The sequence below is a fragment of the Chaetomium fimeti genome (assembly GCF_033439085.1).
Source record: "Chaetomium fimeti strain CBS 168.71 chromosome Unknown B0H64scaffold_7, whole genome shotgun sequence".
Lineage (NCBI taxonomy): Eukaryota > Fungi > Ascomycota > Sordariomycetes > Sordariales > Chaetomiaceae > Chaetomium > Chaetomium fimeti.
Window position 1 is genome coordinate 129,981 of NW_026944335.1, and position 22,754 is coordinate 152,734.

Consider the following 22,754-nt stretch of genomic DNA (forward strand, 5'->3'; position numbering starts at 1 on the left):
TCTCTCTCCGGATTTTCTTCCTTGGTTGACCCGACCCAACCCAACCCGAGGAGGCTGTTGAGGCATTAGCTGGACGGAAAGAACAAAGCCACCTGGACAAAGACGCCCGACCTTTCACTGACCTCGGTATTCTCGAGCCGAGTATTGTATATTCTTCACCCCGGAAAGATCCGCCACAGCATCGCTCGCTGCCATCGCACGCCATCCATAATCATGTCACCGCCAGAGCCCTTCACTATTATCACCCGGGTGCCCATCCCGGCTTCGCTTCCGCCAGCTGCCGTTCTCACAGCCCTCCAAACATACGAAGCCCTCATCAAGCCAAACCCCTATCTTGACCGATACGACCGGCGCGCCGTGGAACCGGAAGAGGTGGTGAACGACCCCTTTTTTCGCAAGGACGGCCAGGAACTGCAGGCCTTCGTCGTCTACGACCGTGTGCCCATCATCCCGGGCGTCGGGTCCTGGGCGACCAAAGAGGTGGCCATCCCGTGCGTGTTCCAGAGCTTTGAGCACGGCGTCCGGTGCTGTGCCCACGCTCAGGGTGGCGTTACGGTGCGGAGCAGTTATGAAGTCAGGCGGCGAGGAGAGGTCACGGAAGGTCCTGAGCTGGTCGTTGGGCCTGGCGACGGAGACTACGAGCTGGTCGATATTTCCAACATCGAATGTGGCGCCCTGGTGAAGCCTTTCGTCAAAATGCGGTTCTCGAGTGCCCATCAAGAACTCCTGGAGCAGGTGGTGAATACCCTCTTGCAACCGAGCGGAGAGCAAAGCGGCAACATCCCCGCTGGACCAGCAGGCCCCTAGCCGTGGCGGGGGGGTAGGGTCTGTGTCCATTATGGCTTCTGTTTTTTGTTTACCGGTGTTCCCCTATGTATTATTGATCCTAACAATATACCCTTCAATCACAGCTTTGCTCTCATTCAGTTCACAATTCTTTTGAGAAAGGGTGGATTGAGATCCGAATTCATCATAGGAAGATCTCTCCTTCAGATCTCCGCTATCACCGCCCAGCGACGGCGACCGCTCACAGAGTGTACACCAACTTGACGCCACTAACCTTCCCTGCTCTCAGCTCCTCCAGCCCAACCAGCACACCCTCCAGGCCCTTCCCGCCGCGATTAACATCAGCCTTAGCAGGCTTGATCTTCTTCTGCTCCAACAACCCCCTCGCTAATTCCCAGAACATCTTGCCATGCTCATAATCCTCCGGAATACCAGGCTGCAGCTTCCCCTTATTAATCGGCTCCCCTAAAATAGTGTACCCGAGCGTCGTCCCATTATCCACCTTGTCGTTCACCGCCGCCAGCGTCTCATCCTCGACCTTCCGCAGGGCGCGGTAGTGGCCCGGGCGCGTCCGGCTCAGCGCCGCCGCGCAGATGCGCGGGGCGTCGCCCTCGGCGATGCAGTCCCACGCCAGCGTCAGCGCGTCGGCGTCGGCGCTCCACGCCTTGATCTCGTCGACCACGGCGGGCGAGCGGTAGTCGAACGCCGCGTCGGCGCCCAGCGACTTGACGTAGGCGAAGTTGGCCGGCGAGCACGTCGTCACCACCCGGTACCCCCGACAGTTTGGCGAACTGGATCCCGAGAAGCCCCGTGGCCGTGCTGCCGCCGTAGATCAGGATCTCGGGGGGCGGGTTGCTAGCGGAGGCGGCCTCGGCGATGCCGGGGAGGGGCAGCTGGAGGGCCTGGTAGAGACCTTGGCCCTTTGGGAGAGGTCAGCCGCTGAGCCAAGTTCGTTGTATCGGTTGGGGGTTGTCAAGGGGGTACATACCACGGTGCTAATGCCCACACCTAGCGTGGCGGCGTCCTCGTCGCTCAGGTGGTCGGGGATCTTGATCTGCAAATCGCCTTTGGCGGTGACGTACTCCGCAAAACCACCCCCCTCGGGCCGCAACGTGTTGGACCCGTGGACCATACCGCAGACACGATCACCCTTGACGAACGGCTTGGTCACCTTGGGCCCGACTTGCTCGACGACGCCGGCATAGTCGCAGCCTACGACGGCCCCTACGACGTTAAAACCCACGTAAACGTGCTTCCAGTCCGTTGGGTTGAGTGCCACAGCCGTGGTGCGGACGAGAATGTAGTCATCCGGAAGCGTTGGGAGGGGCACCGTCTTGACTTCGGCCGTTTCGGGCTTGGTGACGACCACAGCTTTGATCTCCGAAGGGGGCGCCATGGCAGTTTCGGTTACGTTGTTGCTATGACCAACAAAGTCCGTGAAGTGGTGATTGTTTAGGTGACAGAAGGCTGGGGGTATGGTTGAGGATAAGATTGGGTTCAGCCGGCAGTAACGGTCAATGGCGGGACATGTACGCCTACTATATACCGTCTACGGGATTATAAATTCCACCTCCATGATGTCAAGGCCATACGTAGGAGATACAATGTGACCCCTCCCCTGGCTCTTTCCATACTACAGCCGTGACCAAACGCCGAAGGTCAGGGCAACTTCATCTCAGAACTGCAAGGTAACCACACCCTTCACTCGCTACAGCTGCCGGCTAGTCACGCAATACGCCGCGTCTAGGCGTATCGGACGATAGTATGTCCGATCGAGGCACGCATTAGTAATTGCGCCCGTGTTTACCGTGTTGGGGACCGACGTCACACGGGGATGGATTCCAGGAGCCCATGTAACTTGAAGGTTGCGAGTCAGTACGTCGGGCTTGGCTTAAGCCTCCCCGGGTAGCCCACCCTCCGAAGGCTTTGATGAGCAGGCCTCCATTCTCTGGGAATAAGATATTAACTATGTGCAAGTATCCTCGGGCGGGACCTGAGCGAGGACCTGACAAATGCAACCTAAATAAATAAGCAGCGTCATAGTTAGCTTCCGGGCCGAGGCGGGATACGGATACGCAGTATTCCGGTTCCGGAACGCTAGGCTACACGATTGGAACCCCCGCGAGGGGATGTTCGTTGGGTGGCACTTCGGGATAGACCTGTACGTTTGCCAAGAAGCGAGAAACGCCGAACGCTGGCTTTATTTATCTCTAACCATCGCGACCCAGTCTACAGAAATCCGAGCCCATAATAGCCTGGCCGCGCTGAAGGCCTTCCTACCTATTGCCTCAAGCCTATCCCGAACACAGTGACCACCTATCTACCGTCATGAGAATAAAAATTCTGACCAAATCATCAATGTCATCAACAACAAACAACCCCGTCCACACACTATAGCCGCGCATCCAACAGATAAACAGGTATAAACCAAGAGAGGTATAAAGCTTATGAATATCATCCATTCAAAAGGGGGGATGCAGTCCATCCGTATAAAAAGTGCACCTTAGAGAATCTGGTTGCCACTGCACCCAAGGGCCCAAGAAAGTCAAAAAAAGACAAGAGAGCGGCAAGGGGAAGAGAAAATTAGCGCCCGCCGTAGTCACTAGCGTAGCCAATCTCGCCGAAGTTCTCTTGCATCCCACCCTGCCCGAAGCCGGTGCCGGGCCCGCTGACGTAGCCGCCGTCGTCGTCGCCGTCGTAGTCGCTCGCATCAAAACTGCTTCTGCCGCTCAGCTCGTCCTCGATGCCGCTGCCGCCGCCGCCCATGTCGGCACCCGACCAGTTCATCTGCGCCAGGGCGGGATACTGCGCCAACAGCGCCTGCGGTAGCGCATAATTGCCGCTGGCGTCCATCGGGTAACCGCCGGCGTTGGGGTCCATGCCGGGCGGCATCATCATGCCCTGCGGCTGCATGACTAGTCCCTGAGCCATGGCTTGCTGAGCTTGCTGTCTCTGGTCCTCGTCCCACTGCCTCATCCGCTCGGATATCTCCTCGTCGAGGAGTGGCTTGATGCAGATACGGCCGGCCTCAGACCGGAAATGACGGCCAAGCGCATCGGCGCGGGCAAACCTCCGGCCACAGCCCCACTGCCCTCCACGCTTGAGGTCTCCCTTGCAAACGAACTTCTTTTCACCAGAGTGAAGGCCTTCGTGACGCTTTCGATCATGCTGCCGTGCAAACGCTTTGCCACAGACAGTGCAGACGAACGGCCGCTCATCGGTGTGTGTCCGAAGGTGTGAGCGCAGGTTGTAGGCTCGGGTAAACCGTTTCGGGCAGAGAGTACACTGGAACGTGGCCGGGTGCTTTTGCACACGCTTCGCGCTGCCTCCACCACCTTCCCCCTGGGCTCCGCCGTTGTAGTCGGGATCGACAAGACGGAGCGCCATGACATTATTGGGGACGGCCGAGGTGGATTGGCGCCTCCTGCTCGCCGCCGTGCTGCCTGCGCGGTCAAGCGGGGAGAGTGAGCGGGATGTTTCGGGCCGCGTGCCGGCGGCAGCGTCAGGCGAGAGACCCCCAGAGGCCGAAGCACTGCGGTGGACTCCCAAGAGCGTAGCACTGCTGTTATAAGGGTCCGTGACAGCGCGGGGTCGTTGTACCCTTTGGCGCCCTGTTCAAGACGAGGTTAATTCACGGATTCCCAAGGCCGCGCGGAAACTTAATGTACGTACCTCGCTCTGGCGGCGTTAGCGAATCAATGTCGAGATTTTTTGGTTGCTCGAAACCGCTCCGAACGGCAGTCGGCGCAAAGTCAATGTTGATGGAAGGCGGGGCCGGCATCCCCTGTTGCATCTCGGGCGTGTCCTGGAGTTGAGGGAATGCCTCCTGAGGGGCTGGCATGTACGAAGAAGGGCCAAAGCCGTTGTTCTGGTTCGGCAGCAAGAAGCTGCCCTGCTGACCCATATCGGGGAGCTGCTGTGGAAGTATACGAGGCGATATGGCAGGACTATGGGATGGGCTCCTTGCCCCATGACTCGGGCTGTGTGCGCCATGGTCCGAGATACTAAAGCTGCCTATCCCGTGCAACTCCTGAAATATCGCGGGGTCTTGTGGCCGTTGCATCGGGGAGTGGTGATGATCTAGGTGTTCAAATGTGTCTGAACTAACGAGGTTGGGAGAGGGCGCAGCCGAGGAGACCTCTGAGTACTCCGAAGCGCTGCGCCTGTGCCCCTGGAACTGAGGCCCCGCGTGAGTCCAGTCCAGTTGCCCCGGCAGGAGTGCCGCCTCCGGGCCGAGAGAGACATTTCTCGAGTGCCTCCCGGGCGGGGAGGAAAACTGATGCTGGTTGAAGCGGGGGGAATGATTCGCGGAGCCGGGCTGCTGCGGATCGGGGTTGAGGAGGTGAGGCGGGGTCGGCGTATGGTTTGCCTGAGCCATCATGTTGGGTTCTGGGACGGAAAGCTGTTGCTGACCGTCGGTGCCGAAAAGTGGGGTGTTGAACTGTGGCTCGCCCGCTGTAGGCGGGAAAATGGTGAAGTCGCCGCCGTCACCAAAGGTTGGGGCGAGGAGGCCGGATTGTTGCTGCTGTTGAGATTGCGACGGGAAGCTTCCGGGGCTGGGGGGGCCGAAGGGCGAAGTCTCGGTCTTGACTTGGCCGGTGAAGTCTTGGGTCAAGTCGAACGTCGTTACGGTGGAGGGGTTCGTGAGGCCTGGCTGAGAGAAGGATTGCGGGGCGGATTGCTGGTTGCTCAGGAAGCTGCCGGCATTCGCGTCATAGGCCGAGAAGTCGGGTTGGGAGACGGGAAACTGCTGGAGAGCTGGGTCGACGAGGTTTACACCGAGACCGATGGATGAGGCTGCGTCTTCATTCGGATTGGGGAAGCGAGCAGGCGACGGCGAGTGGGCATTCCTTATACCCCCACCGGCAGACGTCGCCGAGAGCGAACGCCCGCGGGCCTGGGGATGCTGTTGGTCCATGGATCGGTACCGGACCGTTGCGATCAGGTCGTGTGTGGTACGAAGGTACGTGATTGTTGCTGTCTTTAGAAGCAGGGCGAGGCAGACTGGTGGACAAGTGCGATCAGCCTTCCGGCGGCAGTGGCAGTGCTGTGAGGCTGTGCTGCGACGACGACGCGCCTGGGATTCCGGCTGTTACAAGCGTGCAGATGCTTCGCTGGCAGCTTGTTCCCTGTAGCAAATACGATAGTGGGATTCCCCGAGTCGGTCTGCGAGCGTTGAACTGTGCGCGGCCGTGGGGGAGGCGGTGGTTCGCAATCTGACGTTTCGTAGCCGCCGTCTCTTTCTCCTCTCCCAAATGAGGATGGAGACACTCAGTGCTTGGAGGGGCCGGGTGTGCGGGTCCAAGTGAGCGGCAGGAGCCAGAGTGGGGCACCGGCAGCGAATCGTTCTCGGCTAGCCTCGAGCTGTCCCGCAGCTTCCCTAAACGGAACTCATCGTGCCCTTCAGTTCTCAGGCCCTTCATTCACTGTGCTTGTCGCTGAACTGGCCGTCGCCGGAAGGGGCCAAACTCTCCACCAACTTCACACGTTGTTTGCTGCGACCAACACTAGCGTGCTATCTATATTTGACAAGCGCTCTGCTTTGAGGCTTTGATCGTGGCAATTTTCGACTGTGATCTTCCTATGTATGTACTTTGGACAGGGTTCGATGCTGCGTTCGAGCACCCTGCGTCTCACAACCCCTCCTCGAACCGGCTTCAGTGCGCTTTGGGCGTCGGCATCGTTCGCCTACCTTTCAGCACCCTTGAGCCGCATATCGCAGGGGCAACAAGCTGGGTTGAGGCGGAGCGGTGACTGTGGGCATCCAAACAGGGGCTGCTACTCTCGGCGAACATGTACAGACTGAGCTATCTTAGGGTCGCCGTCGAAGGAAGCGAGACTGATGTTCGATTCGAGTACGAAGTAAAGGAGCGCAATGACGAAGCTGTGTCATCCCCGTTCTAAAAGAGAGCGCGAAGGACACGGCATAAATGATGAGTGAGACACGAGAATGGAAATCTAAAGCGGAGTGATGGAACAAGGGTGACTGGAACCCGCACTGGCAACCATAACCCCTTCGAGAGTGAGACACGCACACACGGTAACTCCAAGGACTGGCAAGGGCGTGTAGTCCCTTCATCAGCATCGGTCTCTCGGAGATCCTGATCAATGAGCCGGGTCCGCACCGTCAGAAGTCCTGCTGATCGCCTTCGTCTAAAAGCGCCCGATTGATTCGTCGATTGCCCGACTCCCGTGCAACGACCCTCGCAGCATTTATCTTCGCCGTGCCCAACGAACGCGCCCAAACGGCGAGACAGTCATTGGACTGAGGTTGCTGCAGCCCTACACAGCACATTCGCTGGAATATCTTGGCATTGAGTTTGGCGCGTGCCTGAGTGGACGGGCACAATTATATCCATGCGGGAACTGCATAGCACGTTTTGTCTTGATGATTGAGGATGGTCATGCCTTGAAAGAGGGGAATGTTCGTGGCTAGGTTACGGGACGAGAAGAAGAAGAAAGCAAGAAAAAAGGAAGAAAAAATAACGCCTGTGTACCTGGTCAGGATTGGGGCATGTCCGGGGTTTGACTTGGGAAGCTGTGAGCACTCTAGAATGCGCGTGGGGACCGTCCTGGTCTAACACAAACGTTCGAGGCGAAACCCGCCGACTTCAGTGTTTTATTGCATGCTTGCTACCGTATCTACCTAACAAGCCGTGTTTTAAACGCCCGTGCCTTGCTGAATGAAAGAGAGAGAAGAGGGTATATAGTCTATCTGCCCCAACGCCCAACCGGGGCTCAAGTCCGCTTGGCCCCGGAACCGTGAACGCCCAAGTAAAGCCAAGTGTATCCGAAAACAATATTGCCATCCAGCATGCCTCAACGAGTGGCATTAGCCAATAACCTCATTCCGCTCGTATCCGGCCGGCTTCAGGCCCGCTTTGGGTTTGCGTTGTTCTTCACCGACTCGGTACTCGGAGACAAAGGGGTTCGGATCCTCCTTCTGCTTCAGATTTCCCAGTGTGTGGTTGACGCCACGGTGAACGGCTTCGTCGGCCCTGATGTAGAGAATCAGGTCTTTCATGGTCCGCTTCCCTTCGGGCATGCGCCAGTAGGTGATTGCGATCTCGGGGATCTGGAAGGTTGGGTCGGACCATTTTGGTAGGTCGCCTTGTTCGATCTCGCGGAGTAAGCGAGTGTATGTGTGCACCGCTTCCTCTTCCAAATAACCCACAAACCGGTGGGTAATCTTTGGGGAGACGATGTAGCTGAGAAACATGGCGTTGAAGAAGACACCTTGTGCTCCTAGGATCATGGTCTTCATAAACCACCCAACTTCGGCCATTTTCATCAGAGTCATCAAGTGCATCCGCTCGTTGAATGACTCCTCGAGCAGGGTTTCGATCCAGCCGTTGTCTCTCTTGAGACGGCGGAGGGAGTGTAGGTGGCGTAACATGCCTCCAACCATTCCGGGGACGCCAGCGATCGACTCTAGAAAGATGACTCTCACGAGCTAGTAAACGTGGGTTAGCGGATTGACCTTGAAAGAAGATGTCGCCGCCTGAATGACCAAAAGCTGTCAAGACGCAGGCTGAAGATGGCTTTGGGGGGCGAAGGACTGGGACGGCCCACACTCGCGAGCATCAGGCATAGGTAGTGGGATTTCGTACCCATTGGGCCTCTGTCAGTGGCTTCTCTGCCGCTACAGCAGTGGTCGGATTCTTCATATCGACCTGCTGCTCCCGTCCGATGCCAGTGGCAAGGTCAGTTGCCCATCTGCGCTTGTCGTTAGCGAAATTTTCCTGCTTACTCAGAACTGGGGGCACCTACCGGGCCAAGCGGACTAGCTTCCACGCAACCCAGTCGCCTACGGTCTCGGGCGACCTGTGTCCAGGAGTGACTGCCAGCATCTCCTCCTCGGTGTAACCTGGGTGTTCCCAAGCTGGGGGTGTCTGGCGTATGTACGGCGTGTCCTTAGCGGGGAAGACATCTCGGAGCTGGTTGACACTTGTCGTCGAGAAGCTTCGTTTACTGGAGGGGGTGGGCCGGAGAGAAGCTCTCGACTGGCACTGGCGAGTGATCGCAGCAACGCGGATTGTGGCAGGATAACCAAGCCCGACAGCATGGGCTTGGTAGAGAAAGGGTGCCACAGCGCGGCTCAGTTGCGCTGCCTGCTTGGGCGAGCAGACCTTCTTGCTTGCTTCGAAGGATAGCATTGGGTTGAAGTGTAAACAAAGTAACGATGTGGGTACCGTTGTATGGTGTTTAGGTGAGCTTTGGTGTGTGGGGTGATTAATATCGACACGAAGAAAGCAGGCGCCTCTTGGAATGTACCTCGTGGCTTTTTATATCGAGCTGTTGGGAACATGGAATGAGCCACACAAAAGGAAGAGGCCAAAAACAGGAAACGGCAGGCATTCGAGAACTTCACGCCGGGTTCGTCCGGTCTCATCCGGCGTACAACAAACCTTGACAAGCAGAAATTGCCATTCTCCAGTCTTTTCCGTGCCTTTGAGGCCCAGCCAACGGACAAAAAAACGAGACCTCGAATAACAAGCGCCGTAAGTTCGTTCAAGGTCGGCTGTGTCAGGGTTCAATGGGTCAGCTGGGTGCTTGGCGATCCGTTCAGCATCGGAATCTTTCGGGGGTGACTCAGCGGCCACTGTGAGCATCTCCGTTTTGTTCCGCGGGGCATCTTGCTTATACAGGATGGCCAAGCAGCACCTTCGCCTGCTTCGGACGGATTACATCAAATATTGATCACATGATTCTTTCCTGCAAGGAGGCAATGGAGGCGGCACCTCGATGAGGTGAACGACGTTGCAAATCCCATAAGAAGTAGACCGAATTTTCCCGTTGACCGCGATGGATGTTCGATCCTCGCGATTGTTACACAGTCAACAAAAGCTGCCCAAGCCCCGCAACAATGGTTGTGGTGACCGAGTTTTGCGATTCTGACTCACCTGCACCCTGACCTGACGGATGTGCCCGGCGCATGGGAAGTGATGAAACACGGGCGCCAGTGTTTCCTCCTGTGCCGCCCCCAAACCAGGGTTGAAATGTTTGCAACACTCCCAAAGTCTCGAGTGTGGCCCCTGCACATCTTCTGGTTGATCTGGAACCGGGCACCCCCACCGTCGATGCCCGTCGGGTCTGATCATCTTTGCAATCAACGTTGTCTCACGATGTTCGACTCACTCATAACTTGGTGACTTCGCTCCGAAGTTACGGTGTCAGCAACCATTTATTTACCCAGCCCCGTGCAGCTGAACGCGAGACTTTGTCTGCATTTGGGATCGACAGCTTTTTTCCCCCTTGCCGTACAGTCGACGGTTTTCTCCCTTTCATCCAAAGTCCCATGCCCGACCCTGCCTGGCTGTTTGTTTTACACCAAGGCATGGCCGTTGAGGGCTGGCAACATGGTCTAAAGGTGGCTTATGAGTGCGAGGAATCTGGCGAGGTAATTCTTGTTGTCGATCTTCCCGTCTTCGTAAGACCAATGCCCCGAGCAAGCGGGACTCCCATCGTCACGGTCGTTGCGAGCGCGAGGTAAACCCACTGGGCTGGTTTGAGCTGTTTCAGGGTGAGGGGCTTGCGACGGTAGTGGGGTTCATGGTTGGTGATGGGGTCACGCAGACCTTTTGCTGCTGCATCGGATCGCCCATTGGCTTCACAGTCCCAACCACGAAATCGGTTCTTCCCTGTGTCCCGACCTTATCAGGTCACCCCCTTGATCCCCAACATGCAGCCCGCCGAACTGACGAGCAACCCCGCAGTTCGAGATGGTTGTCTGAGCGCGCGCGGGGGACGAGGCGTTGCAAGAGGTATATAGAGGATCTGCAACGGTTGCTATCTATTGGGGGTTATGGACCGCTCCTGCATGCACATCACAGAGGCCGCTGGCGTCATATTGGTAGCCGCTTGTGCTTATCATCCTCCTATAAGGGCATCTCCCGATGGGCATGCCCCGATCTTGCAGGCCTGTTTCTGCCGCCTCCGCTTCCCAGCACCTCTTCGCACCCCAACGTTTCATCTTGGTCCTTTAACACCGCTCGCATCCCCCCTCCTTCCCAATCTCCGAGTTGTTAAACCCTCCGCTCAACGAGGGAATGTTTGGAGAGCCAAATCCACTGCGGCGGTATTGCAACCTGGGCAGTTGCGGCTGATTCGGCATTTCGCTTGCAAGTGCTTAATTGATTTTGGACCGAGCCTGGACCTGTGCCATGGCGAGCTCTCGGCACGTGGGTGCCATCACCGAGCTCAATCTGAGCACCTGTCAAACGAACACCCTTGTTGACAGGATAAATGCGGTGCCTGGCTTGAAGACAAGTGCTGGTAAGCGAGATTTCTTTTTGTTTTTGGTTTTGTTTTTGGCTTCACCACGTCCACCATCTTCATGCGAGTTTTGCACCTCCAAGAGTCGGTGGTGGTCTTGTTTCAACGCCGGGGACTGCAGAAGAGCGAGAGGGCTGTGGGGGGGCCAATATAAACGCAAACAACCCACCGTTACATCAAGTTACATCGGACAATCTTAGACTTTAGAGCTTGTGTTGACATCTCTCGATCAGCATTTTTAACCTTCCTCCGCGCCAACCTCGTCCTCCTGGACTCCACGATGTCCAACGCTTCGACGCCCACCCTCGGGCCACACACACCACAAGCCCTCCCACCCGTCTCGCCGTCACCCCTCGGGACCAGCCCTACCCAAGCAGCTCTCGACGACAACATCCCCCCGCTCTCCCTCGAACTCCTCACCTCCCGGGAGGACAAAGCGGCCGCCCTCAAGCTAGTAGCCGACAGCATCGCCCAGCAGCGCCAGGCCGCCGCCCTCCACCTCGTCTTCCACCCGCTGCCGCTTGCGGCCATCCTCGCCGTGCTCGCGGCCATCTACCGCTATGCCTGGACGCAAAACTCACAGAACGACCTCGGCACCGTCCTCATGCTGGTCAGCGGCGCCATCATGACCTACCTCACTGCCATCCGCTTCTTCACCTCGGGCTACCTGCGCGCGGCCGAGGAGGTATCGTGGGACTTCCTCACCGCCGGGCGGGACGGCGACGAAGAGGACCTGGTGCTCGGCACGCGGTACGGGCCCGACGTCGTCGGCGCGGTGGTGCTCCGGCTGGAGCGGCCCACGTCGTCGTCGGACGGGAACGGCGGCGGCGGCACCGGCGGCGGCGGCGGCCGGCGGAAGGCGCACAGCCGGCAGAACAGCTTCAAGCTCAAGGGCGGGCGGGGCGTGATCCGGGCCTGGACGACCCGGCTGCGGTACCGGGGCCGGGGCGTGGGCGGGGACCTGCTCCGCGAGGCGGCGCGGGTGACGCGCGAGCGGTGCGGCAAGGACGCCGAGGTGGGGTTCGCGAAGGAGCATGCCAACAGCATCATGGTGCTGCCGGAGATGTTCAACAGCCCGTTTAGGAAAGGGGAGATGCGGGCCGCGCGGGCGCTGGAACGGGTGCTGGGGGAGCGGGACGGGCGGAGGAGGTGACGGAGGGGCGCTTGGCTTTGTTGGGTTCTGGGGTATTTGGATACCGGTGAGGGCTTCCTTGGTATGCATACGGTAGCACAATCGGTTGCTTTTTTTCAATTTGGCTTCGTATGGGCAACACGGCGTTGGTTTGGCGATGGATGCCCGGGCGGTCGACACTCTGAGGGCGGATCTGTTAACCGGTTCTCCTTTAAGATACCACATAGACATTCGCTCAATGATACCTTGGTTTTACTGTTGTTTCATCACTCACCACCAACAGCGCACCTTTTGTAGCAGAGTTCAGGTCGCATTTTAGCACAAAGTCCTAGTCTCATATACTAGCTCTGGCCCTTGCACCCTTCACCCTTCCGTCCGGTTATTGAGACCCGTCCTGTATACAGCAGCTCCCAACATGGTGCCGTATATATCGCAGAGCCCACCCTGTCCGTACTCCAGCCGTGAAAAAGACAAACAACTACGTTTTGGTATAATGCTTCCGGCCCCAAATCACAAGAGCAACATGAGAAATCAGTTGGCGCGTATACAGCTGAGGCACGCGGAGAAGAAAAAGCCCCGGGCTTCGAGATTAATCCTGATCATTCCGACGCACATTTGTCGACTTCTCCTTTCTCGGATTATGAGTGTCGGGATCGAATCCGTAAATCGGCCGGCCAATGCGGCGGAGGGCAAAGATGACCTAAAGTCCAGTCAGTCATGACCAAGATGTTGCTCATTGTTCTGCGTCACTCACGTCGTTAGCGGTCACGGTCTTCGCGTTGCGGTACTCTGTGTATGTGACGACGTCACGCAAGACCTATCGACATGTTAGTACCTTATTAGTAAGTAAGGGAAGCCCGAAGAGAGCCGCTGAAGCATACGGTGGTCAGGAAGGTTTTGAGCGCGTGGCGCGCTTCATCGTAAATAGTGGCTGAGATACGCTTGACGCCGCCACGACGAGCCATACGCCTGTTATTGTTAGCAACTGTCGTATCCATTCGAGACACCTTGTAAGATTGAAGTCAAAAATATCAACAAGCCCAAGAAAAAAGCCCGAGTTGAAACTTTCCACCCCGATACACGAAGCCAACAAAGAAACTAACACGCGGAATAAAGTCAATAGTAAATGGAAATATGCTCTCAAGCCCGGTAAGGTTTCCAACCCGTCAAATATGTACGTGAAATCTCATGATCTTTGTAGCAGACTTGGCAGGCGGCGTCAACAATGGCAGCGATGCTGACCCACCTGCCTTCGGAGATTACACATACCGAATGGCCGGTTTCGTGATACCACGAATACAGTCTTTGATGATCTTCCTGAGACACAAAATGCTATGTTAGTAGGCTGGTTTCACAGAGAACTAAATGCGGCAGAGGGCTGGTATGTACGACTTACCGATGGCGCTTTGCTCCTGTCTTTGGGAGCGTTTTGCCAGCGATGCTGGAACGCTTCAGGCCACTCGGGCCGCCGCGCTGGGGGATGGTGGGCGGCATTGTATTTTCGGGTCGACTTTTGGCAATCGACCGTATTTTTTGCTCGTAAATGGGATGGGGGTTGTTAAACTCAGAGTTTGAGTTGGTTGAGAACGAGACCGGGAAGGTGTCGCGCCCCGAATGGAAAGTGGGGCTTTGTTGTTGGCCTCACAACTGCGCAGTTGCAAACAGCACCTTCCGGTTTTGTTTGGCATCCATTCTAGATTATTTCCGTTCAACTCGAGTCAACTACGGCCAGTGCGGGGATAAAATCCTATGATCAAGAAATTAAAATGAACAAGAAATGGACTTGGGTGCTCTCATATGCCGTGGCGTCCAAGGAACATTCGCGACTTGTAACCTCTCATATCGCAACTTTTCGAGCGTTGGCAATTATATTAGTGCAGCTGTTGAGTTCCCTGAGTTACTAGGGATCTTATTATTACGTATTCAACAGACCAGCAACCCGTCTCTCCTGTCTAGGCCATTCCCATGCCCTCCGCTCAGGTTCTGTGCAACGTGTATAACCGTATAACGAGTGTCCAGTTTCTGATCGTAACCATCCCCAACGCCGGTCTTGACACCTGTTTGCCAGACATTGTACCCAAAGCCCCTCTACCCGACTAAGATAGACGTCTATTCAGAAATAAAGGTTGCTTCGCTGAACACGAAGCCCTCCTCGGAAATCTCCTGATCCCCGATCTTGAGTTTTAGCGATAGCTTCGTCTTTTGCGGCGAGTACTATGCGCTGTTAGTCAAGTGGGCAATGTATTACCGGGGGGGGGAAACTAACCTGATAGATGTACGGCTTCGTGCCTGCGGCTCCGGCCACGATCTTCTTCACGAAACCGGGGACCTCGGCCATCACGTCTATCCTGTCTAGTTTATCCTCAAGGCCGCCCTCAATGGCGGCCTCCACAGGCTTTCCATCCTTGGTTGTCCCGGCCCACGTGTACTTGATGGTCGTCGGCTCTGGCCAGTCGTTCTCACTGTCACTCTTGGTTTGAATGTGTGTGACATCGCTCTTGCAGCCGCCAACAAGGATCTCCCCTTCCTTGGCAATGACACCCACACTGACCACGGTGGAAGCATACGATGGCGGGGTGGTAAACTGCATCAGGATGGCCGAGTACGTTGGGCCCTGGAAATTGCAAAAGTTCCATTTGGCCGCGGCATGGTGCGGCTTCATACCCTGCAGAGCAAAGGAGAAGAAGGCCTTGCCCTTGAAGTCGACGGGGCCCTCCTTGGTCGTGACAGTTCCCTCGGCAGTGCACCTCGGCCAGAAGACGTGGCGCATGGATCCCCACGGGTTGGCGAGGTCTGTGCCGAACAGCGTGTTGCCGGTCTTTCCAGCCTTGAAACCCGGGGCCGTCCGCTTGACGGTTAGGTTTACAATGGCCTGATCGTCGTTCATCGACTTGATTGTATATGTGGTTCCATCCTCGGAGAGCTCCAGGGCGCAATCGTCGGCGTAGAAACCGGTCCGGTCTTCGCTGAAGTCGTGGTTGCTCAACGGGTTCGTGGACCAGAGGTGGGGCTTCGAGCCGTCGAGGTTGAAGATCTTGCAGTTAAACTGGCAGGTCGTGCGGATGCCGCTTAAGAAGGGTCAGCACATATAGCTTGGGCGGGTAGTAAGGGAGGCGTACGCCACGTTGCTATAGATGACTTGGGCAAAGGCAAGCTGCCCACTGTCGGCCATGAAGTAGAAGGTCTGTGTTTCGACGCTGGTGGATTCCATGGCTTGCCATTTTAGGTCGTCCCTGGTGAGCTCTGAGTAAGGCGTCGTCTCGGCTTCCTCGGCGACCGACTTGATGGCAGAGGCGCCATAGATGGGCTCCTGCGTGCCGGCGACGTTGGCCAGCCTAGAGGGATACAAATTAGAATTCGACGACGAAGGTGGGGTTTAGGGCGCCTGTATTCTTACTGCTGCTGCGCCCACTTGAACATGATGTCGGTTTCGTAGGATCGGTGTTGAGAGACCAAAAAGGTGTCGTCGAAAAAGGACAGAAGGGGAGCCACTAGGTTTTTCACAGTGAACGTGAGAGTTGTTTTAGATAAGACTTGGGGAGAGCCATTCACCGCTGTCGAGGGACCCCTCGCAAACGCTGCCCGAAGGCGGGAGAGCTTGACGCTAACAAAACCCCTGTTCGCATTTGGGACGTCACTCGGCCGCGTCCGTCAGCCAGTGCACGGACATTTTATTTGACCCGACTGTGCCGAGACGGATGCCTGTGGCTAAGTTTCCAGGCCCGTTGGCTGAATGTGGCTGGTGTCGGCCATTGTTCTCGCAAAGCTCCGAAATTTTTGGGGGGTTCCCGGCATCGACGACGGACAACGACCCAGCCTCACGCGACCCCCGATCTCTATTCATTCTTTACACCACCAATATACAAGACCTGCGTATCTGGTCGAAAAGATGTCGAAGGCACGGTCCGCTGCGATGGACCAGGTGGTCAAGATCATCGTCGGTGCCGGCCAGGCAAGCCCAAGTCCACCCGTCGGCCCAGCGCTGGGTAGCAAGGGTATCAAGTCAATGGACTTTTGCAAGGTTAGAAATATACCATACCGGGAGAGTCTGTATCCGGTTGGCTGATCCGTCCTCGCAGGAGTTCAATGCTAGAACACAGCACTTGATCGCCGGCACCCCGATGCCTGTCCGCGTAACGGTCAGAGGAGACAGGACATTCCATTTCGAGGTTCGGACACCACAGACATCATGGCTTCTACTTAACGCGGCCGAGGTGCCGGCAGGCAAGAAGGGCAAGAGGAAAGGGGCAAGCAACCCGGGGAAGGAAACCGTGGGGACGGTCAGCCTCAAGCATATCTACGAAATCGCAAAAATCAAGCAATCCGAGCTCCGACTCTCCGGTCTGTCCCTCGAAGGTATCTGCCGGTCCATTATCTACCAGTCGAGGTCGATTGGAATTTCGGTTGTCCCATGAGGGCCCGTCGGCATACAGACTGGGATGGAGCACAGGGCGGGCGTTATGGTTGTTTCTAAAGCGGTTTTGGCTGGGCGCATCCTCCGGCCATGTGAGCATGCATGGGAGGGGCAACGCGTCTCTTATGTCTGTACATCAAATCTGTACCATATCTGTCCGTGGATCGGAGGGCATATATCCGAGCGTTGGGTGATTGTTGGCGCGTTACACCGTACCTGCTTCCCGCGATCGATTCTCCCGTCACCGGCCCAGTCAGCCTTGAATCATGCAGCGCATCATATGAAACATGTCTTGCGCGTGTTGTTTTCAGGGCGGGGAGGGCCGGGAGGGCCCTCCACTCTGCCGGCGAAAGAACGGCAGTGCGGGCCGGCCTTGGGGTGGTATCCGTTACGGCGGGCGGGGCTTGGCGGGTTGATTGCGTGGTCCGGTCAACCCGGCTTTGCTCAGTATGCCGAAGGCCGAACCTGCACCGCAGATGCAGCTGAAGCATGCATATCAAATCAATCCCCGCCTCAAGTCGCACGTGCCAGTCTGGTGCGTTTTAAGAGCGAGTTTTCGGACGGCGGGCCACCAATCTCATGATGAATAGGTTGACGCAATAAATGGATGGGAACCCACCGCGATTCCGCCTTACAGCCTTCCGGGATCCTCGGAGACACCACGGCCAGACCCCTCCGAGAAACCCCTCTTTTGCAAACGTGTTAGTTACTCTCGGCCCAAACTGCGTCCGATGGTTGAGCTCTTATCGCGAGTCATTGCGATCTAAGACAGCACTTCAGAAAAAGTCTGTCAACCAGGGGACCCGGAAATAACCTTACCGCCCCCAGGAATCCCAGTGCTGACGAAGGCTGGGCCTGGGTCTTCTTCAACGGCCCTTTCACGGTACCCGCGCCTCCCGCAGATTTCAGCCAACATTCGGCCCGCCAACGCCCTGCATCATGTACCTGCCAAGTAGCTGAGCCCCACTACGTCGGAACGGCCTCGTTCGCACGCTGCCCAAGGTGCAGCCGTCATCTTTAGACCGGTTGCTGTTTTTTTCCTGCTGTTTGCATTCTGCACGATTCCGAGGCAACCCCGTCACCACCTTTCTTTCGCATAGGCACTCTAGATTAAGGCCTCGTTCGAGCCCCTGGCGGTCAAGATGTCGACGACGAATTCCCAAGACCGGGAGCTCCGAAAAGAAGGTAAAGAAAAAGCGCTGCCCCTCACCATCCCCGCTGGACGCAAACAGAGGCCTGCGGCCAACCGCCACTGGACCCGTTTGACTGAAGCGATCGCAAACCTTGTTGCTAACGCCAACTGCCAAATCCAGACTCGACCCAGGTTACGGCAGATGACCAAGACAACCAACAATCACAGGTCCGGTTCAAGTCCACGATTGAAGAGATTGCCCCCGATAATGCGACTTCGACGAGTTTACCACTGGCCAACGGCGTCCCTCTCGGCAATCCCGGCCAGGTAACTTCTGAGGACATCCGCCAGCTTTCCGACAGGTTGAGAGCCTGCCCGCTCCAGGAACGCAGAATGAACATATTCTCATACGAGCCTGTTTCATTACCGCCTTCAAGGGTACGTATTGCACCTCGCAACTTTCACAATTGGCCTTCCCGTTAGCGGTGACGACGGTGGTCCTTGTCATTTTTGCTGTGTAGGGGTGGTTGGTGGACTTGGAATTGCACCTGGCTTGTTCTTTGTTCTTCTTTGAAGCTGGCGAACTGTTTCAGCTGCGCCGAGGCGCAGATCTATTTCGCCAATGGTGTCCAACTAAATAATTCTATTTCTAGACCACTTCTCGCGACGAAGAATCTCGAGAGCCGAGCCGCCAACCAACTCGAAGTTCGACCGCCCATGGCTCACCACACCTGACCGCCAGCCGACGAAGCCCGGACATGCACTCACCACCTCTTACACCAGCCGGGACAGACACCACCGAAGGTGGGCTAAAACGAGAGCCCCCTGGCAACCACGAACGGTTGGGTCGGGCACCCGACGTCATAACTCCTCAGGATTCGACCCATGAGCCGCTGTCAGCCGGTTCATCTCGATTGGCGGTGCCGCAGCACGTCTCGGCGGACCGCGAACGAACCTCGCGGAGACCCGCGACTTCTGACGGCAGAGAAAATACTCAAACGACGCTCGGTAGCCACCGGAGGGGCTTGTTTTCAGTTGGTGCTGGAAGCGGCTCAAATTCACCTGCCAGCTCGGTGCCGCCATCCCGCGACAGCAGTCCGTCGCGAGCGGCAGCCGCCTCGCTGTTTTATTCACGCCAAGCCCCACCGCCGGGAGACTCAGATGACCCATACGCCGCGAGTAAGCGGCAAGCACAGAAGGGCATTGATTCACGCTTCATATTCTCCAGGAAGAAGAAACCAGGCGCTTCACCCAGTTCGTCGACGCTTAGTCTGCCGCGGGCGTTGGGCGAGAAACGGCAGTCGGACGAAAGCCTTATTCATAGCAGGAACAGCTCTATGGCAGATTTGAAACGATTCTTCAAATTGGGCCCTAGTAACAAAACAAAACGGACGGCATCGCCAGCGTCGTCCATTCGGTCCGGCGGCAAGACACCACCGAGTTCCAAATCGGCGCAGATTCCCTTCGGAGACGATCACGGCCTCTCGGCCAAATATGGAAAGCTCGGAAGAGTCCTGGGCGCCGGCGCGGGCGGTTCCGTGAGGCTGATGAAGCGTGCTGAAGATGGCGTCGTCTTTGCTGTCAAAGAGTTCCGGCCCCGCCACTCGTACGAAACGGAGCGCGAGTACGTGAAGAAATTGACGGCAGAGTACTGCATGGGTTCTTCGCTTCATCATGGCAACATCATCGAAACGCTCGATATCGTCCAGGAGAAGGGCAAGTGGTACGAGGTGATGGAGTACGCCCCTTTCGATCTCTTTGCCATCGTCATGACGGGCAAGATGTCCCGGGAGGAGGTTAGCTGCTGCTTTTTGCAGATCCTCAGCGGTGTCACCTACCTCCACAGCATGGGCTTGGCACACCGCGATCTCAAGCTCGACAATGTGGTCGTCAGCGAACACGGCATCATGAAGATCATTGATTTTGGGAGTGCGCATGTGTTTAAATACCCGTTCGAAACCAGCATCGTCCCTGCGTCAGGTAAGTTTGACACCCGAAGCGTCAGTGGAGGAGCAGGACTAACAGTGGCCAGGTATCGTTGGCTCCGATCCGTACCTCGCACCCGAGGTCTACGACGAAAAGAAGTATGACCCACAAGCGGTCGATATTTGGTCGTTGGCAATCATCTATTGTTGTATGACTCTTAGGAGGTTTCCGTGGAAGCTCCCCAGATTATCCGACAACTCGTTCAAACTCTTCGCCGCGGACCCGACTCCTGGCCACGACCCGAAGAAGCTACTCCTTCCGCCCGCGAGTTCTACGTCAGCGTTAGCCGACACTCCGGCCCGCGACTTTGACCCGCAGGCCCTACGCAACGACGCCAACAAGTCAGTAAATCGCGACGAGTCGAGCAAGGTTGAGCGGCCTTCGACTACGGCATCAACCACCGCCAATGAGAGCAGCTCTCAAAACCCGTCTGCGGAGAAGAAGGAGGTGATCCGGGGCCCGTGGCGCATTCTCCGGTTGCTCCCTCGAGAGAGCAGACACATCATTGGGCGGATGCTGGAACTGGACCCCAAGAAGCGAGCCACGATGGCCGACATCATGGATGACCCGTGGGCCGCGGACACGGTTATCTGTCGGCAGGAGGGCGGGCATGTGGTGAATGCCGACGATCACAAGCATGTGTTGGAGCCGCCTGCGACGCCTGCTAAGTCATAGGAAGGCTTAGTGGCGGCGGGTAGGCGGGAGAAAGAATTAAGGAAAGTCAATGGCCGTTGGTATGCCCTGTAGGATATGGCGAGCTGGGAATAGGGTTCGCATTTGATGATTTGGTCTAAAGCGTTGGCATCTCTGGGAAGTTGGGCGTGAGTTTTGCGCGGGCGCATATAGATTAGGATCCTCCATCGGGGCATTCAGAGGTTGCCGTAATAATACACTGGGGAGAAAGTCCAGCATTGGTTTGGAAGTGGCGTCTTAGGGTAGCGAGATACAATGGATACTGAGAAATACCGCCATTAGAGAATGCCGAAATAGAACAAGAGAATTGCATTAGTTTCCATGCTCAACCCCTGGTGTCGAAGTATATTTATCTTTACTCAAACAACGGCCTTGCTGGAGGGGTTTGGAAGAAACCGAACCCAGTTTGGAAACCAGGCCAGCGATATATAAGTTAACAGCCACAATCAACGGTCGGGTACTATTTTGCTGCTGGCGGGCACTACGATCAATCTATTCGTTCATCTCACTCTTGCTGCTCGAATACCAAACCTCCTGATTTCCCCCCTGGAATTCGCATGTTGCGAGGTAGCCTCGAAGTTTTATTTAAAATCTCAGGACAATAAACATTTATGTAGGTTCACCAACAACTACGTTAGAATTCATTGGCCACAACAACTGCTCACTATTAGAGCGCCTTTCTAAAACCTTTGGTACCATACCGCAATAATCTCCCCTCTTGTGACCATGGTTCGGCCTACGGTGTTGATGATGGGCGCCTGAAGCTGCTGTTCGGGACTGCAGAGTCGACTCGGCTTCCTCTATCCAATCACACTTCTTGAAAGACCGTCGCTGTGGAGAAAAGGCACTCCGATAGCCAATTGGCGCCGGCCGTCCGGGACCCAGTAAAATTTTGACGATATTCTAGATGTTCCTAGAAGCTCTCCGGATCGTGATCCGCTTTCTTGCCGATTGAAAACGGAGCTTCCTCGCCTGCCAGCATCTTTCCCCGACTTTTCTCCTGCCAGACCCATCACTTCCTCGAACCAACGCAATACTTTCGGTTGTACTCCCCTCCCCAGTCAACACCCGACTCCTTCACAATGGTGAGTGGACCCCTCCTGCTGCCCGATGACGCTACCCGGAGCTCGAGCGGGAGCTCTCGGCTCGACGTCGCAGAAGCTGACACGCACCAATGCCGCCCGAACCCCTCACCATCCGACCGAGTGCAGATACACTGACTTTTACCTACCACAGGCCACCTCGTTCCGCAGCATCAAGGCGCTTGTCCCGCTCCTCGACCGTGTGCTCGTGCAGCGTGTCAAGGCCGAGGCCAAGACTGCCAGCGGCATCTTCCTTCCCGAGTCGAGCGTCAAGGAGCTCAACGAGGCCAAGGTCCTCGCCGTCGGCCCCGGCGCCCTCGACCGTGACGGCAAGCGCGTCCCCATGGGCGTCAACGCCGGCGACAAGGTCCTCATTCCTCAGGTATGTGGAAACACCGGATATTCCATGGAGTGCGGCGGTCGTGGCGGGGTTGCTGACACAGTATACAGTACGGCGGTTCGCCCGTCAAGGTTGGCGAGGAGGAGTACCACCTCTTCCGGGACAGCGAGTAAGTCTTGCCACCGTTCATTGTTGTGCGAAAACCAGCAATGGACTGACACAACACCTTACAGGATCCTGGCCAAGATCAACGAGTAAAATAAAAGGATCAAGAAAAGATACCCACGAAGCAACGAATGTGTACCATATAATGTATCAAATACACCGAACCTGTACGACATCTCGAAGGGCGAATCGTCGACCGCTGCGTTCAGCGGCGTAATGCTGGTGACCTTGGCAGTTTCGCAGATATCGAATAGGTGGTTCGGGTGCATCTACTTGTCTTGGCTTGGTGCCAGACTGAAGCAATAGAACCCTCTCCACTCCTGCCATTCCTCATATGGTTGTTTGGTTCTGCTGCTGCCAAATTGGGTGCACTCTGCAGCTCCCCCTAACCACCCAGTTCATGTCTATAGCTGTCACAGTCCCAGGCGCGGCCTGTGCCATTGTGATATAGATCGTGCGAGACTGGGCGGAGAGTGGGTGATTTGGGGTCCTCGGCGTCTTTTGGGCGCCGTTGCCAAGCGCTGATACTGACGGTTCGGTCTTGCTGACTGCCCGTTTTGCATCTCTGGCTCATGACTCTCGCACCCGAATCCAAACCTTGGCAGGTGGCTGCTTTGGACAATGTCAGACTGGACCAAACCCCTCGCCGACGGTACCGTAATACGAAGCTTCGGGCTACGGCAATCGAATACTTGCCCTCATTCTGCAATTTCAGCATATGAGCTCACGACAGCGACACCGTGCCGCTT

General features: G+C 56.5%; 10 protein-coding genes across 10 annotated transcripts; 5 read left to right on the forward strand and 5 right to left on the reverse strand.

Moving 5' to 3' along the window:
* Positions 1-213: 213 nt before the first annotated feature.
* On the forward strand, positions 214-807 carry B0H64DRAFT_419447 (uncharacterized protein; the record flags this gene model as incomplete). Its single annotated transcript, XM_062805384.1, has 1 exon — positions 214-807. The coding sequence occupies one exon, from the start codon at positions 214-216 to the stop codon at positions 805-807; it is 594 nt and encodes a 197-aa protein (XP_062655587.1).
* A 220-nt stretch (positions 808-1,027) lies between these two features.
* B0H64DRAFT_445040 (chaperonin 10-like protein) lies at positions 1,028-2,182 on the reverse strand (the record flags this gene model as incomplete). Its single annotated transcript, XM_062806823.1, has 3 exons — positions 1,028-1,510; positions 1,560-1,706; positions 1,775-2,182. The coding sequence occupies 3 exons, from the start codon at positions 2,180-2,182 to the stop codon at positions 1,028-1,030; spliced, it is 1,038 nt and encodes a 345-aa protein (XP_062655588.1).
* Positions 2,183-2,964: 782 nt separating this feature from the next.
* B0H64DRAFT_364678 (uncharacterized protein) lies at positions 2,965-6,039 on the reverse strand. Its single transcript, XM_062801845.1, has 2 exons — positions 4,459-6,039; positions 2,965-4,397 (listed from the first exon to the last, which is right to left on the reverse strand). The coding sequence occupies exons 1-2, from the start codon at positions 5,702-5,704 to the stop codon at positions 3,370-3,372; spliced, it is 2,274 nt and encodes a 757-aa protein (XP_062655589.1). The 5' UTR covers positions 5,705-6,039; the 3' UTR covers positions 2,965-3,369.
* Positions 6,040-7,244: 1,205 nt separating this feature from the next.
* On the reverse strand, positions 7,245-9,278 carry B0H64DRAFT_220484 (alternative oxidase-domain-containing protein). The gene is made up of 3 exons (XM_062799567.1): positions 8,557-9,278; positions 8,397-8,502; positions 7,245-8,239 (listed from the first exon to the last, which is right to left on the reverse strand). The coding sequence occupies exons 1-3, from the start codon at positions 8,940-8,942 to the stop codon at positions 7,619-7,621; spliced, it is 1,113 nt and encodes a 370-aa protein (XP_062655590.1). The 5' UTR covers positions 8,943-9,278; the 3' UTR covers positions 7,245-7,618.
* Positions 9,279-10,854: 1,576 nt separating this feature from the next.
* Positions 10,855-12,411, forward strand: B0H64DRAFT_220748 (uncharacterized protein). Its single transcript, XM_062799570.1, has 2 exons — positions 10,855-11,061; positions 11,295-12,411. Exons 1-2 carry the CDS (start codon positions 10,950-10,952, stop codon positions 12,212-12,214), a joined length of 1,032 nt encoding a protein of 343 aa, XP_062655591.1. The 5' UTR covers positions 10,855-10,949; the 3' UTR covers positions 12,215-12,411.
* Positions 12,412-12,482: 71 nt separating this feature from the next.
* B0H64DRAFT_405587 (histone-fold-containing protein) lies at positions 12,483-13,899 on the reverse strand. Its single transcript, XM_062804456.1, has 5 exons — positions 13,590-13,899; positions 13,463-13,510; positions 13,075-13,162; positions 12,948-13,010; positions 12,483-12,893 (listed from the first exon to the last, which is right to left on the reverse strand). Exons 1-5 carry the CDS (start codon positions 13,685-13,687, stop codon positions 12,783-12,785), a joined length of 408 nt encoding a protein of 135 aa, XP_062655592.1. The 5' UTR covers positions 13,688-13,899; the 3' UTR covers positions 12,483-12,782.
* A 126-nt stretch (positions 13,900-14,025) lies between these two features.
* On the reverse strand, positions 14,026-15,776 carry B0H64DRAFT_346599 (oxidative stress survival, Svf1-like protein). Its single transcript, XM_062801339.1, has 4 exons — positions 15,591-15,776; positions 15,313-15,528; positions 14,460-15,261; positions 14,026-14,407 (listed from the first exon to the last, which is right to left on the reverse strand). Exons 1-4 carry the CDS (start codon positions 15,611-15,613, stop codon positions 14,303-14,305), a joined length of 1,146 nt encoding a protein of 381 aa, XP_062655593.1. The 5' UTR covers positions 15,614-15,776; the 3' UTR covers positions 14,026-14,302.
* A 306-nt stretch (positions 15,777-16,082) lies between these two features.
* On the forward strand, positions 16,083-16,608 carry B0H64DRAFT_328129 (mitochondrial 54S ribosomal protein YmL19; the record flags this gene model as incomplete). Its single annotated transcript, XM_062800821.1, has 2 exons — positions 16,083-16,214; positions 16,273-16,608. The coding sequence occupies 2 exons, from the start codon at positions 16,083-16,085 to the stop codon at positions 16,606-16,608; spliced, it is 468 nt and encodes a 155-aa protein (XP_062655594.1).
* Positions 16,609-17,585: 977 nt separating this feature from the next.
* B0H64DRAFT_220793 (kinase-like domain-containing protein) lies at positions 17,586-20,418 on the forward strand. Its single transcript, XM_062799571.1, has 4 exons — positions 17,586-17,792; positions 17,921-18,177; positions 18,393-19,719; positions 19,772-20,418. The coding sequence occupies exons 1-4, from the start codon at positions 17,750-17,752 to the stop codon at positions 20,398-20,400; spliced, it is 2,256 nt and encodes a 751-aa protein (XP_062655595.1). The 5' UTR covers positions 17,586-17,749; the 3' UTR covers positions 20,401-20,418.
* Positions 20,419-21,287: 869 nt separating this feature from the next.
* Positions 21,288-22,096, forward strand: B0H64DRAFT_405594 (chaperonin 10 kDa subunit). The gene is made up of 2 exons (XM_062804457.1): positions 21,288-21,882; positions 21,951-22,096. The coding sequence occupies exons 1-2, from the start codon at positions 21,529-21,531 to the stop codon at positions 22,011-22,013; spliced, it is 417 nt and encodes a 138-aa protein (XP_062655596.1). The 5' UTR covers positions 21,288-21,528; the 3' UTR covers positions 22,014-22,096.
* Positions 22,097-22,754: the final 658 nt, after the last annotated feature.

What these genes read in the sequence shown, in the direction of transcription:
- B0H64DRAFT_364678 (XM_062801845.1), bottom strand. Translation starts at nt 5,704, where the DNA reads ATGGACCAACAGCATCCCCAGGCCCGCGGGCGTTCGCTCTCGGCGACG. An exon ending in GCTAACGCCGCCAGAGCGAG is followed by an intron (nt 4,398 to 4,458) that starts GTACGTACATTA and finishes CGTCTTGAACAG; the next exon opens with GGCGCCAAAGGGTACAACGA.
- B0H64DRAFT_405594 (XM_062804457.1), top strand. Translation starts at nt 21,529, where the DNA reads ATGACGCTACCCGGAGCTCGAGCGGGAGCTCTCGGCTCGACGTCGCAG. An exon ending in ACAAGGTCCTCATTCCTCAG is followed by an intron (nt 21,883 to 21,950) that starts GTATGTGGAAAC and finishes CACAGTATACAG; the next exon opens with TACGGCGGTTCGCCCGTCAA.
- B0H64DRAFT_220484 (XM_062799567.1), bottom strand. Translation starts at nt 8,942, where the DNA reads ATGCTATCCTTCGAAGCAAGCAAGAAGGTCTGCTCGCCCAAGCAGGCA. An exon ending in AAGCTAGTCCGCTTGGCCCG is followed by an intron (nt 8,503 to 8,556) that starts GTAGGTGCCCCC and finishes CGACAAGCGCAG; the next exon opens with ATGGGCAACTGACCTTGCCA. An exon ending in CACTGACAGAGGCCCAATGG is followed by an intron (nt 8,240 to 8,396) that starts GTACGAAATCCC and finishes CACGTTTACTAG; the next exon opens with CTCGTGAGAGTCATCTTTCT.
- B0H64DRAFT_405587 (XM_062804456.1), bottom strand. Translation starts at nt 13,687, where the DNA reads ATGCCGCCCACCATCCCCCAGCGCGGCGGCCCGAGTGGCCTGAAGCGT. An exon ending in ATCACGAAACCGGCCATTCG is followed by an intron (nt 13,163 to 13,462) that starts GTATGTGTAATC and finishes TAACAATAACAG; the next exon opens with GCGTATGGCTCGTCGTGGCG. An exon ending in TCAAAACCTTCCTGACCACC is followed by an intron (nt 13,011 to 13,074) that starts GTATGCTTCAGC and finishes ACATGTCGATAG; the next exon opens with GTCTTGCGTGACGTCGTCAC.
- B0H64DRAFT_220793 (XM_062799571.1), top strand. Translation starts at nt 17,750, where the DNA reads ATGTCGACGACGAATTCCCAAGACCGGGAGCTCCGAAAAGAAG. An exon ending in TTTCATTACCGCCTTCAAGG is followed by an intron (nt 18,178 to 18,392) that starts GTACGTATTGCA and finishes TTCTATTTCTAG; the next exon opens with ACCACTTCTCGCGACGAAGA. An exon ending in CAGCATCGTCCCTGCGTCAG is followed by an intron (nt 19,720 to 19,771) that starts GTAAGTTTGACA and finishes AACAGTGGCCAG; the next exon opens with GTATCGTTGGCTCCGATCCG.
- B0H64DRAFT_346599 (XM_062801339.1), bottom strand. Translation starts at nt 15,613, where the DNA reads ATGTTCAAGTGGGCGCAGCAGCA. An exon ending in TTCAAGTGGGCGCAGCAGCA is followed by an intron (nt 15,529 to 15,590) that starts GTAAGAATACAG and finishes GTATCCCTCTAG; the next exon opens with GCTGGCCAACGTCGCCGGCA. An exon ending in CGAAGCCGTACATCTATCAG is followed by an intron (nt 14,408 to 14,459) that starts GTTAGTTTCCCC and finishes AACAGCGCATAG; the next exon opens with TACTCGCCGCAAAAGACGAA.
- B0H64DRAFT_220748 (XM_062799570.1), top strand. Translation starts at nt 10,950, where the DNA reads ATGGCGAGCTCTCGGCACGTGGGTGCCATCACCGAGCTCAATCTGAGC. An exon ending in TGGCTTGAAGACAAGTGCTG is followed by an intron (nt 11,062 to 11,294) that starts GTAAGCGAGATT and finishes TCTCTCGATCAG; the next exon opens with CATTTTTAACCTTCCTCCGC.